Below are 15,164 nucleotides of genomic sequence, written 5' to 3'. Positions count from 1 at the left end.
TGTATTTGTTTTTAAGACTCAGAAACATACCATCAATTGCCCGAATATCGTGGCAAAGGTGAGCCGAAGCCGAAAAAATCACATCAAAGAACGTCTAAAATTAAGGTTATGTTGACAGTTTTATTCGATTATTGAGATGAAGTGCACTTCGGATTCCTTCCGACAGCCTGAACTGTCCACTAGTCGAGTTTTATGCGTCATTTGCACTGAGCTATTTGTAAAAAGAGGCCGCAATTATGCGCCGACAACTTTGATTTTTGCACCACGATTACGCACCTTCGCAAACTGCATTGATTCTTCGTGAGTTTTTCGCCAAATTTCCTACCAATATCATACCGCAACCGCCGTATTCGCGTGATTTAGCTTCGTGTGACTTCTGGCTATTCAGAAAGGTCCAACGACCGCTTCGAGGAAATAGTTTCGAGTCCATTGAATACATTAAACTTGAATCGCTACGAGCATTGAAGACTATTCCGGAAATCGACTTTCCAGGATTGGAAAAAAAGTTGGCACAAGTGTATTGCGACCAAGGTGAATTATTCTGGCATTCTGACGACGAAGAATAAATTAAGAATTTTAAAAATTATAAACAAAATCTAACTATTTTTTGCTTATAGTAGTAGTCCCTCAGTTATTGAAATATCGATCTGAAATTTTGTTTCATTTGTCGGAACCGATATCGGACAACTATTAACATAAACATTGCTACCATTTAAACTGAGCGATCAAAATTTTTTACTGTGAAGAGTATTATAGCGCCGATGCCACCGATTTAGCGTTTTTTCCTGTTTGATCTATACAACAAATTTGTATTTTATATGAATATTATAAAAAAAATTATGTGCCGAAAATGGGATAATTGTTTTTGTCAAATTATACGTTCTGATACCCAACAGATAACGGTACCTTATAATTATAAACAACGAAAGAGTAAATTGCTATTTTCATCAGACTGAAATGATAATTCATATACATGTTTGGTAAATCTACGAAATCTTTACCTAAAAGCCAAGGCATGTGCTATTATGCGCACACCTACAATTTACATTATTTGGTATCAAATCAATATTCATGCCATTTTTGTGCATGAATTAATTAAAAGTGTGAATATCTATATATACGAGTATATCAGTCTAAATCAATAAGGTGAAATCTAAACTGTGAATGAATAACGGTAATTATACAAATTGTTGGTTTGCGGCTTGAACTTGAATTTATTATGAAGTGCAAGTGTGCGAGTTGGTTAGCTTAATTCAACTTATGTGTGTGTGTGTATGTATGTATTTTTGGTTAAATGTATTATACATATGACGACATATGCTTGACAACGGCATATAAACATATTCAAATCTGCACTTGTATGTAAATACTAATTATTTATGTGAAATGTAGCACGTAAGAGAATACGTCACCGAGCATTTTGCCAAATTGGTAAAATGGCACTCACACAACAACAACAAATGATATTAAAATTTTAAATTTGAAGTGTTAAATAAAAAAAAAAAAAACAAAAAATACGTGCATATTGTCTTCTATGCATGCACATACATATATACATATGTATGACTAACATATTCGTGGTGAAAAAGTTTCGACCATGGCAAAGAGCAATGCCTCTTTGAGTTCGGTCACGTTCAACGATATCTACTGTATGCCAAAAATTAGTTTTAGACTTTTAATAATATATCTATAAAGGTAATGAATAAATCACAATTGAGAAGCAAGCTAGACCTAGAAATCTGGAGCAACGAACGGTATAGCTTTCAATAAATATTGCTGTAATGAGATTAGAGATGCGACCGGACTGACTACCGGAACGGGAAAGGTTTGGGCTAGTTAGCGGTTGAAGCAAAACTTCTCAGCCGTTGTTTTTCAAATAGTTTTTAATCGGTTCTGAAACATGAAGTCTAGCATTGGGCTAATGGAAAGCTATTTCCTTGTATCTAGTCACAAATTCTGGATATTTTTCGACAACCGCTCGTTTAATTTCAATGAGCTTTTGCCGTTAGCGTTCCCCATTAATGGTTTCACCTGGTTTTAGAAGCTCATATAATACAGCACATCGTTCGGTTACCATCCAATACAGAACATTACTTTGACGTCATTGGTATTCGGTTTTGCCGTAGATCTGGCTGTTATGCCAGATTTCACATATGGGTTTTTGAATTTACGGCATTCGTCATAGTTCCATTTTTCATCACCTGTCGCAAAACGATGCAAAACTACTTCTTTTTAAGCAAAATTTCTCACACCCAAAATCATCTGCCAACATTTTCATTTTTTCTTTAGGCTTCAGTTCGTGTGGCACCCAATTTCCTTGCTTTTTAATGTTTCCAGCTGCTTTTAAACGTTTTGTAATGGTAGCTTGAATGAATCTCATGGTTAGTTAGGGACCCAGTAGATCGATTGTTTCTTTGTCGAATAATGTATCTTTCATCTCCTTTACTGTTAGGTTGCAAATATTTTAACTCTTAGGTTCTCGGAACTAATATTAAATAAATTAATCCAGTGCATTTCCTAAAAATCATTTAAAGCCACCTTCTCTGATCCTCATACGGGTCACGTTCAGCTGGTTAGGTTCACTTTGACAGTTTTTTGGTGTCTGGCGTGCTATTGTGGAATCACTTAGAATTCAATAGGTCATTTACATTTGTATAGGTTATTTGTTCATTACTTCAAACCAGATGTATTCACGATAAACATACTTCTAATTATCATTTCTAGACACAAACTCTCAAGTAGACATAGAAGTACATGAAGAGAGAGTCTCATAAGAATCACGTTGATTCAAAAACTTAAGCATGCGAGGGCATGGAAATATGTGAAATAATATTTCTAAATATATATGGAGCTAAGCATTTGAATAAGTACGAGAATAAACACTAAAACAACAATAAAATAGTGGGTAAACAAACGAGTATCTGTTTTGTTGATATGAAGGCGTAATTCTCACAAATAAACCGACAAAATCACTAAACACTTAAGTATGCGCATTAAATACAAGTTGAAGTTCAAATACGACTTGTTGTTGTTTTTAACTACGTGATTATATTGAACAGGTTGGTTTTGCGGTTAAATCAAATGTAATAACTTGTTAGCATCACACACTGGACGCCTGAGCATTACATGCAGAGAAGAATGGAATGCTCTTATCACCGAAGATGAGAACGTGTGAATATTTGAATATAAGGCGGGATCACTTTGAGAGCTTAATTGGCAGCGAGCGGGTTTGCGGTTACCAGGTGTAAAGCCGGCTTAGCTGAACTTGTTTCGTCTTCAATACTGCGTGTTCATGCGTTTATATGTTTTATTTTAGTTGGACAGGGTGCAATGTTTGCGCTGGTTGTTTGTATGTAAATTGAAGAAACATTTGTAATTCCCCCGTTTATTATGTTTATACGATTACACGTCAGTGTAGCAGATGATAATTAAAGACATGAAGGTGATTTTTTTGTTGTACTATTTCTTCCAATGTCTTCACTTCGCTCTCATCTATCTTTTGGTTGATTCTTTTGATTTCCGTAAATCTTTAGTTATCACCATTTTTGGCGCCACTTTTTATTGTGAATTGACCTGCTGCACCAGTGACCTCCAGACATCTCAGTCATTTGCGGTTTCTTTCCAATTTTGTGTGACAAGCTTTTTCATGCCTTCCTCGAGTTCATCAATCTGTCTTGATTGCGAAGTTTCCCTTGCGCTTTCTTGTTGTCCATTCTCGTTACGTGGCCGAACCTTCCTAGCGGCTGCCTTAGTCATCCGACTTAAAAACTTATAAGATTTAAAGGCTAACTTCGCCTTTTCTGGATTACGTATGAATGGTGTTACTGGCTAATTTTGAGATGAAGCAGATGTGATTAGATCTAGAATTGATATTTGATCACTTGTTGTTGGTAGGAAGTTCAGAAAATACATATGTGTTTAAACAGAACTTGATTAGCGAGCCGGACAATGGTTCACGCAGTTCAATTATCCTCTACTGACAGCAAGTCTCTCTGAGGCAATATTTTCTTGGAGTTGATTTCGAGATGCAACCAAAAATTTATTATCTGGATTGAATCTTCTTTGGCGTGCCCCAAACGTAGCGCACAACCCTGGGAAGGGGCTGTTTCGCCTTCTCCCTTTAGCTCGCCTATACTATAAGTCATTCATTACGAGTATTATCGTGCTGTTATATGATGCGGAGGCATGGACGATGACAACATCTGATGAGTCGACGTTACGAGTTTTCGAGAGAAAGGTTCTGCGGAAGACTTATGGTCCACTCCATTGGAAAGACCGCCGGGACAAGGACCTGGTCGCACTTGCAATCTTAAATGGTCGTAAAGCAGCAAAAAGGAAGAAACAACTGGCGCTCTATTGTTAACTCGGCTATAATTGCGTAAGTGGTTTCTATGACACTAAAGAAGAAGAAGAAAAAAGTTTAGAAACTAGGCAGAAGATGGGTTGCATTCCATGGTGTAATGGTAGTGCGCTCTTTTCCCTTTCTCCCTAAAGTTTTCGGGTTCAAAGTTGAATAACTTTCATTGTAGAAGAACAAAATATTTCCATAAAGCAACCAAACACAGTTAAGTAATTACTAAATAAGCAAAGTAAAAACCAAAATGTGTTAACAAACGAATTCATGAAATATTTGCTCTATAAAATCACACTCATTTGAGGTTTTGTCATATGTTTCACTTTCGAAATTTCAATCACATAATGACTCACTTAGAATTCTTGAAAATTGTGTGTACACGCAATATCAAAGCAATGAATAACAAAAACAAAACAAAACATAAACTGAACCACCTTGAAGCGCAAATCCGTTTATAATTTGGAATATCCGCGTGAACTAGACGCCAGTCTGTCGAAAATAGTAAATAAAATAATCAAAACTAAAGTGTAACTGCAGCACAGCGTTGACATTAAGTATGCTGACAGCGCTGTTATTGTTGTTGCTAATGTAGCTACTTCCAATTCGAGCATTTTGCTATGCAGCAATCGCGCACGACTGAACCAAATGATGACACACTGGTCATAATTCGAATGCCGGACACGCCAACAGCATTATCTTATTGTAATATCCTGTGTAATGTCCGAAGAATTTTAAATGTCTGAATTTATCAGAGAATTTCGATTTGTCATATTTTAGCGAAAATGCTTGAACATGCAAGTGTGTTTGTGCTATGTAAGGAATATGTGTGTGCTATTACAACTTTCTACATAAACGCTTAGAAAGGTGATTTTCTTATAAAATTAGATCAATGTTTGCATAATTACAAACATATTTACATAATTAATACTTAGCAACAGGCAAGCCTATATAAATTCGTTATTTGGAAAACAAAATTGTTTTAATTCTTAATGCCAAGGAAATATGAATAAAATATTAATAGATATGTGCGTATTAATAACTGTAATTACGGCGATCACTTGTGAAAATACTCGCATGATTTGGCGGTGTAAGTTCGCTTCCTCAGTCTTCTGTTTACAGCGTACTCATTTACGTACATACACACGCTGCTCTCTTCATAGCGTTGGCGCTCTTCTAAAGATTTGCGAGTTGAGCATTTATAGCGCGAATTTTACGCTCCCAAATATGAATATAGCGGGAGATTTGAATATTTTGAATAAAACGTAAACTTTAGTTAATATATTATCTTCTTAATACATACATATATACGTATGTTATAGTGGGAGGGAGAGTATTTGTGTCTAACTTTCTGCGATTAAGCATATTGATTATGCAAATTCGAAGTGTCATTTAAATAATGAAAATTAACTGGGATTTTAAGTAAAGTACATGCCACTAATTGCTTTATATTAATAAAGTTGTCATTCATTAACTTTCGCATATGTAAATGTGCTTGTATGTATGGATGTACATATATGTAGATATATGAATAATATGAATACGTATAAGGGTGGTTCGTTTTGACTACAGTTGGTTCTAATATCTTCATAAAAAACCGTTTGGCCGAATTGTATTTAAATATCGTTATAATTATGATTGGGTATGAGAACGATTTATTAGGAATTGAATGAATGAATAATTTCGATATATAGTATGATACAAAATGGGGTAGCATTCCTTAATTTCTATATAAATTTTACGAATTTTAAATTAGGAAATTCTCTAAAAAAATTTTGCTTATTGAAAAGTGGAATTTCCTCTCCGAACATCGCTTATAGATAACAATGAACCAAATACGCAAAGTTCTCTGTGATTTCTATATTTTCTATGATTCTATTATAAATTTGTCATTTATACTAATATTATGATCTAAAAATAATAAAATTTTTAATTTTTTACTATTTTAAATGTAGTTCTTAATGAATTAGTTAACAGGGCATACTAACTTTGTTAACACCCAGAAGCAAACGTCGGCTACATCATATATAATGTGCAGTAAGACGAGCTGAGTCGATTTATCCATGTCCGGCTGTCTGTCCGACCGTGTATTTCATACAAATTACGCATGTGTCCTTTTATATTTCGGGATTTGGCGACTCTAATTTTACAATTTGGCAATTCACAACAACAACAACTACAAATTTTCACAATTTTGATAAAGTAGATACTCAGAACGTTTTGACAAACATGTGTTTACAGTAACTTAAAATACTCATCTCGTCCAAAGAATGGAATTTGATCGCGAACATTTTTACGTCTTTACTTTTTTGCAACTTTTTACTTGGCTTATCTCAGTATTAGTGCATCGGTAAACTTAACTAAATTTTTGGTGTTGAAGCTCCAGCAAAGACCAGTGTTTATCGATTGTATGGTGAAACCAATCGATATTGTAGATCACTCCCAGACGAATTTCTTGAAGGTCGTCCAAATGCAGTTCTTGTTCCGGAAGCTATTGATGCTGTGCTCAAACTGGTATTGCAAGATCGTCATGTGACTTTTTTTTATGATTGAGATAACTGCAGGCTTCAGTGGAACAAGCATACAATCAATATTGCATGAGCATTTGAATAAAAAAACATTTGTTCACATTGGATCCCATACAATTTCTCAATTGGTCAAAAAATGCTCACTCATTCTTCACTACGCTAATGCGAGTTCGCATACTTCGCCTGAAACAACTGCGTTTTTGAGTACTTAAAATAGCGGTTTTAGGAATCATTATCCGTATAGTCCAGACTTGCCACCGAATGACTGCTCTTTATTCCCGTTCGTAAAAAAAAAACTAAGACGTGAATGTTTTTGTACACTTGAAGAGACGCTTGATGGTTTCAGAGCGCATGTTTCGGAGATACGACCAAAGTGCTTCGACAATTGGTTCACTGGCATACAAAAATATACAGATCTTAATTAAAAATAATTTGAAAAACAATAAAGCGTTTTTGATGATTAATATTTGCTTTTATTCTCTAATCCCGAAATATAAAAGGCAACCTATGGTATGTAGTCCCTCAGCTTATGAGATATCGATTTTCGAAAGTCTAACTGTCTTATAAATAAACAATATTATCAGTAAACTGGATAAATAAATAAAAGTTGAAGCGGTGCAATTAAAAAAATAGAAAATGTTTGAAGCATCAAATGATAAGTGAATTGATGTTGCCGATAGCTAGGCGCTATTGGAATGTGGCATAACGAGGATCCAAACTCAATTGCGACAAAAACCGAAAATGTTGGAAAAATATTTGATATTGTTATTATTGATTTCAAATATTTTCATTTCAAAAATATTCTTTGTCAATAACTGCTAAATAATTGAAAAAGCTTAGGATCAGACGTACAAAGTGGGAATTGATTCCTTTTCAAGCACGAGCTGAAAGCTCCATCTGCTGACAATATATAAATTGATTTGAGATCTGATTAAATCCGGTAGGATGTTAAATCTGTAATACTTTTATTTTTCAAATATTTTTCTTACCGCCTTAATACACATACACGCATACAGTTCTTCTCACACTCTTAATTGCTCATTTTGCTTTCAACCGGCTACTGCTCACTAGCTACTACTACTGCTACTAACTTGGGCTTCATAAGTGTAATACAAATATAAACCGGCTGTCAGTTTGTTTATGCGAATGATGCCGAACGGTTTAAGTTATAAAAGATTCGCTAAAAACGCAGAAAATTCAATTGCTACCTTGTGAAGATTCGAACGCGACTATTGCGGAAACAGTTCTGATACGCGATATACGCAACGAAAAGCACGCGCTGCTCGGCCTAATGCCTATAAAGTAACAATATACTTAGTTGTGCCATATTGTTACTAAGTGATGCTGTGAATAAATAGTTACTTGTACCAAACTAATTACAATTGTTATGCCCAAGTGTTTATAATTAATTGTAGTATATTACTTTTATCTACTGTAAAATAGAATACAATAATTTATATTCAAGTTTAAAATATTTAAAATTTAAAATGAAGGTGTTTATTCCGTTGTTAATATTCGCCTGTGCTGTGTTGCCTCCCGCTGTGTTCTCGCAAGGTAGGTTTTTCACAAGGAAATATATAATTGAACAAAAACGACTAAGTATTCAGCGCATCGAATTCACATCTGACGAGAATTTAATAATAGTGTGCGAAAATGTTTAGTTTGAAAAAAAGTACACTAACAATTAACAAATCTTTTAATTTTGTAAATATTTGATGGAGCAAAAGTTATAGTAAAACAAATGCAGAAAATTCTAAGTTAAACCCTCGTAAATTGTGTAGTCTTTCAAAGTTATGTAATTAAGAATGATCAACTCTAAATAAGTTGTTCTTTTATTAGCAAATTAGAAAATAAAACAAAGTTCGGAAGTGCTAAGTGCGATTACGGCCAATTATTAGGCAATTTGTAACTAAAGTTTGAAGATTATGTGAAATGTTGGAAGATATCAGCGAGAAATGACTATAAAAAAGTGACGAAATTGTGTTACAAGACCATTCTGTGAAGCACCAATAGGAGTGAAATTCGGCTAAAAAATTTTGCATTTCAAAAATACTGATCCGACTTGGAAACTTCATAAATTGTGTCGTATGAGCTTGACCGAAAAATATAATACGCCATTGAAATGAGAAAAAAGTGTGTATGGTGCCGTTAGAAGTATTTTAGTTGTTTTAGGGACTTGCAAACTGTATTTAATTACGGTATTTTCAATAAGCTAAATTTTGAAATTCGAAGCATAATTTGACATTGCATCGATTACATCGAAAGGCGTGGCAATAACTTTTTTACTTAGTGCTAAATTTTGAAAGAGATCGAAACAAATAAGTTTGTTTTGGTTTATTATTGAGCTTAAAGTTATCACGCGGCTTTTCGACCGGAAGTACAAATATATACGTAACATACGAGTATATAGAAATCTAACACCCATTAAATGGTCGTTGAGTTTATGTCTCTTTATTTAGCTATCGGTAGCTTTTTTCATCTTTTGCCTGTCAGTAAAAAAGGTGTTTTGTCTTCAGCTGGATGGAATGCTGGATATTTTGCCTTCAGAAAATTTCATGACACAATTGAACAAAGTAATAGTAGAGATCACTTTATAATTGATGCCATGGAAAATAATAAATACTGCTCTGCTGTGTTCCTTGATGTCTGCCAAGCATTTGATAAAATCTGGTGTCCACGCCTATTATTCAAATTAAAGGAAAAACTAGCAATGCCTTATTTAGACTTACTTACGCAATCGGACGTTCCACCTATGCTGATGATATTGCAATGCCAGCATCAAGTGACAACCCTAATTCTGCTTCCAGAAAACTGCCTCAGTTTGAAAAATAAGTTGCTAACTTATGAGGCAATATTTTGGCCAAACTAGACGTATGACATTCAAATCTGGGGATTTTAGCAAATTCAAATTTAAAAGCAATTCAAGCTTTTCAAAATAAAGTTCTGCGCATCTTAATGGGAGCCCCTTTCTATATAAAAAGCGATGTTCTCTACCAGGGTCTAAAGTTGTTCACTGTAAAGTGAATAACCGAAGAATTTAGCAGACGTTATTTTTGTTGATTGGAGCATCATGAAAATATATTTGCGATTCAATTGCTGGAAAATAGTTTACGAGATTGAAAATATTTCATTATTGAATACAGTTAAACATAATGAGTTGATAAGATTTTGCAAAAGGTGAGTAGTTTTTTCTGACTCATCAAAGTTGTAACTCAAAACAAAAACAAGTTAAATTAAACTACCAACAATTTTCAAAGCTCAAAAATACTCTCAGCTAGTTTCAAAAAAGTATGTAATGAGCTCAAAATATATTTAAAACTTGTTCATGCCTTCACCTTTAAATATTTTGGGGATTTTCCCAGTTAAGCAATCATTAGTGAAGAAGAAATTACATGTTACAAGGCTAATTTAACTAGTTTTAACACGCTACGACATATCACAATTAATTTTCTGAAAAAATACAGGCAATGACTATATATTTAAGTAAGGATCTGCCGAAGTGATTACTGTGTTCAAAAAACAACTGCGTATAATTTCTTTAGGCAGAACACACGAAGTGCCTTTTACTGCTGAAATTTTTCATTATATAATGATAATTAATCCTTTGCAGCCGAGAGCTGCCTAAAAAAATTACCGGCTCATCAATATTATATACACCTGCTGCATATTTGTATGTGCGTATGTAAATACACTTGTTTAGCTGCTGTGCGCGTCATTTTAAAAAATTTTATGGAGTATTTCGTATGCAAGTTCGGTAAACCAGTTAGCGGACGGTAGTAGCCGACTTCAAGGTTACGAATTTGGAGCTTGCAAAAAACAAAAATAATAATAAAAAAATTAAAGAAAAAAAATGAAAAAGGAAAAAATATATGAAAACGAAAAAAATACTCCATAAATTAAAATTATATTATTAACAGCCATGACAGTGAATTTAAAATATGAGAATATAAAACAAAAAAAGCAACTAAAATAAATACAAAAAACTTGAAGAGTAATAACCAAGTGCTAATGAAGATGACAACAATTCAAATTCGTTAGAAATCCACTAAAAATAGAAAACGTTCTAAAGAAAATAAAATGTGTTGAGTCGGAATGGTTATATACACTTATACGCAATATTTACTTAAGCAATTGGCATTTTTAAAAATTAAGCACCCATGTAGGACAACAAATATGACATATGTGATGAGAAATAACTGACAAATATATATATACATGGAGCTCTCATTTACTATTATTGAATTTAGCCCGCTTCTTATTGCCAAGTTTTCATTCCACTTTGCATAGACTTCATCAAAGTTTGTTTTATTTATTTTGATGACGCTGTCTTCGCTTCTCAGCACGTGTCAAATGAAATAAGCATATCTAAATAAATAACTGTTCATCAATAAAAAGCGCTCGCACGCTAAACAAACATATTTTGAGTGAGTTGAGTCAATAACTGAAGACTAGAAATTCTTCTCCCATAAAATTGTGATTAAATACATATTTATGTAAGTGTATTTTTATTATACGAGGAACGCTATACTGGAAAATTGAACAAGTGAACCAAGAAAATCTCACTGAATTCGAACTAGTTCAAACAATATTAGTTCATAACTATATTTTTTTTGTCGAAAATAACTACACCGAAAAGGAACACTTTTGTAAGAAAGAGCACATAATTATTAATGAATTATTTAATTTAATTTTTGAGTAAGTAGTCGTTGCTACTCTGAGACTATCGCAATATAATGTTTTTTTCTACACTCAAATACTTGTTTCACTTGGTGGCGACACACGCCCGAGAATGGGGCTGACAGATCGAAAAGATTGCAGGAAATGTCTAGACCCGCTGTTCGCAGCTGGCGTTCCCATGGCATGAAACGCTAGAGGAGTTATTGATAGTGAGGCCACAGAGTCTGCTAACATTCGCGTCAAGCGTAGGCTGCCTAAAGAAAGTACCACTCCTCATGGCCCTAGTATCTGAACTCAATCTGGTATCGCAAAGGACAAAACTGGTCTATGCGTGGTTCACTGGCCTACCAGAACAACTTAACCTAGCTTTTTTAACAAAGCCTCAAATAAAGAAAATTCTCCTTGCCTAACATCTTAGGGGAAAGGGAAGTGCAATTTGTCTTTAGATTTGGGTCTCAGTGTCATTATAAATCAATTTTAAAGTAACTAAAATAGCAATCATGATTCAATGCGTAAATTAACCACACATTGATAATAAAATTATTCTCTTCGATTCTACTTACAGCCCAGTACAACTGCGTGACACCAGAGAACTATTATGGCTACTGCGTGCTATTACAATATTGTCCACAAATAGCGAACGTTTTCAATATACGAAATCGCAATCAAGCCGAACGCTATGTTATAGCTTCACAACGCTCGTGTGGAACACGAAATGTCAATGGTGATCCAGTCGTAAGTTAAATAATATAAATTTATATAAAGAACATATTCTAGAATGATTCTGATCACTAAAATTATGTAGGTTTGCTGTTCACGACCAGTAAATCCAGCGCCACAGCCGCAGCCACGACCACAACCATTGCCACAGCCACAGCCACGACCACAACCATTACCACAGCCAAGACCGCAACCGCAACCGCTACCACAACCTGAACCACAAATACGTCCACAGCCTTCCACTGAAAGTCCAACTAATCCCTTCCTGCCACAAACTACATCTTCACCAAACATAATTCAACCGAGACCACCGCCAAACCAAGGTCAACTTTTTACCTCAACGGAGCGCCCCACAACAGCGCCGACTCTAAGCCCCACGACTGCACCCGTAGAAATCGGCGAACGTTTGACAGGCGACTCATGTGTGGATCCGAAGCTGAGGCGCGGTGTTTGTGTTGGTAAGTAGTTAAACTATCTACGGTTTTATACATCTTACCAAAAGCCCTGGTGAGAAGTCGTAAAATACAACGTTTCTCTCTTCCTCAGCCATTGCCAAGTGCAGCCAACTGGTTACAGAGCTCTACGCCAAGTCGAATGACCCCGAGTTTGCTGACTTCCTGCGTGCTTCTAATCGCAATTGTGGCGGTGTTGCATCCGTGGCATGTTGTCCGACCAGCGATAATGTTATTAAGGATCCAACAGTCATAGTGGTCAACAGCGATGACATACCCACACGACCACCCACGTTGGAGGAGGGTTGCGGCTACACGCACAACACCTACAAAAAAATTGTAGGCGGCGAAGTGAGCAAGAAGGGCGCTTGGCCATGGGCTGTGCTCTTGGCCTATCCCGACGGCTCAGCAAGTTCACCATTCAAGTGTGGTGGCACCTTGGTGACGGCACGACACATCGTCACAGCGGCGCATTGCATACGTGATGATCTGTAAGCGGTCAAATTGACTTGTATTCAGTACTTATCTTTAATATGCTCTTGTTTACTTGCAGCGCCTATGTACGTTTGGGTGAACACGACTTGAGCACAGACACGGAAACACGCCACGAAGATGTCAACATTGTGCGGGTAAGTGTATTCGTTGGCAATATCAATGTAGCTTTACTTAAACGAAACTTTAATTCCTCCCACGAGCAGAAAGAAGCCCATCCACAGTACAATAGACGCAATGGCAAGAACGATGTGGCAGTACTGTGGCTCGAACGCAACGTAAAATTCAGAGAGACGATTTCACCGATTTGCCTGCCCACCACATCGCCAATACGCCAAAAGTCCTATGTCTCTTACACGCCCTTCGTCGTGGGCTGGGGCAAGACTATGGAGGGTGGTGTCTCGTCGAATGTCTTGCAAGAATTGCAAATACCAATCTTTAAGAATGATGTCTGTGAACGTAGTTACAAGAACATCAATCGTCTGGTGTCTGATGATCAATTCGATGATGGTGTGCTGTGCGCAGGCGTGCTATCAGGCGGTAAGGATACGTGCCAAGGTGACTCTGGCGGTCCACTGATGATACCGGAGGTAAGTTTAACTAGAAAAATAAAAAAAGCAATAGAATGTAATTGTTACAATTTTTGTTTTGGTTCTTTGCAGTCTTACAAGAACAATGTGCGCTATTACCTGATCGGTGTGGTCTCGTATGGCGTGGGTTGTGCGCGTCCCGAAGTGCCCGGTGTTTACTCCAGTGTGCAGCACTATGTCGACTGGATATTGGAGAAGATAGCCGATACACCTTGAGATTCCTTTTTTAATTTATGCTTAAAATACATACTTTTAATACTTAATACACAACCAAGTGCTTCAGTTTTTAACGTTTACAAAGTGATATGATTTCTTTTTTAATAAAAAATAATTATGAAAATGAAATGAAAAATAATTTCTGTTTAATATTCAATGCGGCTTTAAGGCAACTGCCAAATGTTCCACCTTGAAACGACCTCTTTATTAAAATTTGGGATCTAGAAGCGAGCGCATAAGCAAACATCGTCAGCCATTTCTTATTTTCTTGCTTTGTGTGCCAAGCACGTTCCAAAATTTGTAATAAAATCTGAAAACGCTGACTACTGGGTTGTTGTTTTGTGCATCGTTAGTGCATATTGAGAATGTTGGCTGTGCTTAATTAACGCAATAAAATGATTTGTTGCAGTTTTATTGGTGTATATTAACATGGTAGGCATGGTTGCCGATGATGTGATCATTTCACTAATGGAAGTTTGTATAGATTAACGAAAAGTGAATGGGTGAAAGATTTAGAAAAGGAAATGTTAATGAGAGCGTTTGCTAAAAAATGTAAATAAAAACTTTTGAGGCGAACAATTACAGAGTTTTGGGTAAAACATTCGCGTTGATGAGTAAATTTTTAGGCAAGTTCGTGTCTTAAGTCTTTTGTTCATAGTTTATCTCTTGAAATTAAGTCATTTATGTTTTGCAGCAAGCAATACATGACGAAAACCATTAGCAGTGATAAAATGAGTTTTAAGGATAACATATTAATAAAAAAACTATGTGAAAATTCAATAACTAAATTTAAACAAGTAAGGAACGGCTAAGTGCGGTTGCCACAGAACATTTAATACCCCTGCAACTTACAAGAATCAAAACAAGAGATAAGCCTTAAGGTGTAAAACGTAAACTAGAGAATCGGACTCGAAGCAATTTTATATATATATATATGATATGGATAACTCATACACTAACCGACATATTCGGCATAAGGTTTGTTAGCAAATCGGAAATCTATATATGTAGTAGTTATATGGATGTTGTGGTAGTACCGACCCGATTTTATCTAGTGTTATCTAGTAGAGGAATGTCCTTAGGGTTTCATTGAGGCTTTATGTGAGGTCCTTACAATCACCAATCATATTGAGTAAAG

General features: G+C 35.5%; 1 protein-coding gene across 2 annotated transcripts; it reads left to right on the top strand.

The window, feature by feature from the left end:
• The first annotated feature begins 8,010 nt into the window (after nt 1-8,010).
• LOC105231488 (venom serine protease Bi-VSP) lies at nt 8,011-14,165 on the top strand. Of its 2 annotated transcripts, XM_049456877.1 has the most exons (8): nt 8,011-8,433; nt 12,122-12,291; nt 12,362-12,399; nt 12,430-12,734; nt 12,823-13,219; nt 13,282-13,357; nt 13,427-13,810; nt 13,883-14,165. In XM_049456877.1, the coding sequence occupies exons 1-8, from the start codon at nt 8,367-8,369 to the stop codon at nt 14,024-14,026; spliced, it is 1,581 nt and encodes a 526-aa protein (XP_049312834.1). In that variant the 5' UTR covers nt 8,011-8,366; the 3' UTR covers nt 14,027-14,165. The 2 variants fall into 2 exon arrangements, with proteins under 2 accessions (XP_049312834.1, XP_049312833.1); XM_049456876.1 differs by having other exon boundaries at nt 12,362-12,734.
• Nucleotides 14,166-15,164: the final 999 nt, after the last annotated feature.

The sequence above is a fragment of the Bactrocera dorsalis genome, chromosome 5 (genome assembly GCF_023373825.1).
Source record: "Bactrocera dorsalis isolate Fly_Bdor chromosome 5, ASM2337382v1, whole genome shotgun sequence".
Taxonomy (NCBI): Eukaryota; Metazoa; Arthropoda; class Insecta; order Diptera; family Tephritidae; genus Bactrocera; species Bactrocera dorsalis.
This window is presented reverse-complemented; position numbering and strand designations above follow the sequence as displayed.

Coding starts and splice junctions, on each gene's coding strand:
- LOC105231488 (XM_049456876.1), top strand. CDS start 8,367: ATGAAGGTGTTTATTCCGTTGTTAATATTCGCCTGTGCTGTGTTGCCT. Junction 12,292..12,361: donor ATGTCAATGGTGATCCAGTC/GTAAGTTAAATA, acceptor AAAATTATGTAG/GTTTGCTGTTCACGACCAGT. Junction 13,220..13,281: donor CATTGCATACGTGATGATCT/GTAAGCGGTCAA, acceptor GTTTACTTGCAG/CGCCTATGTACGTTTGGGTG.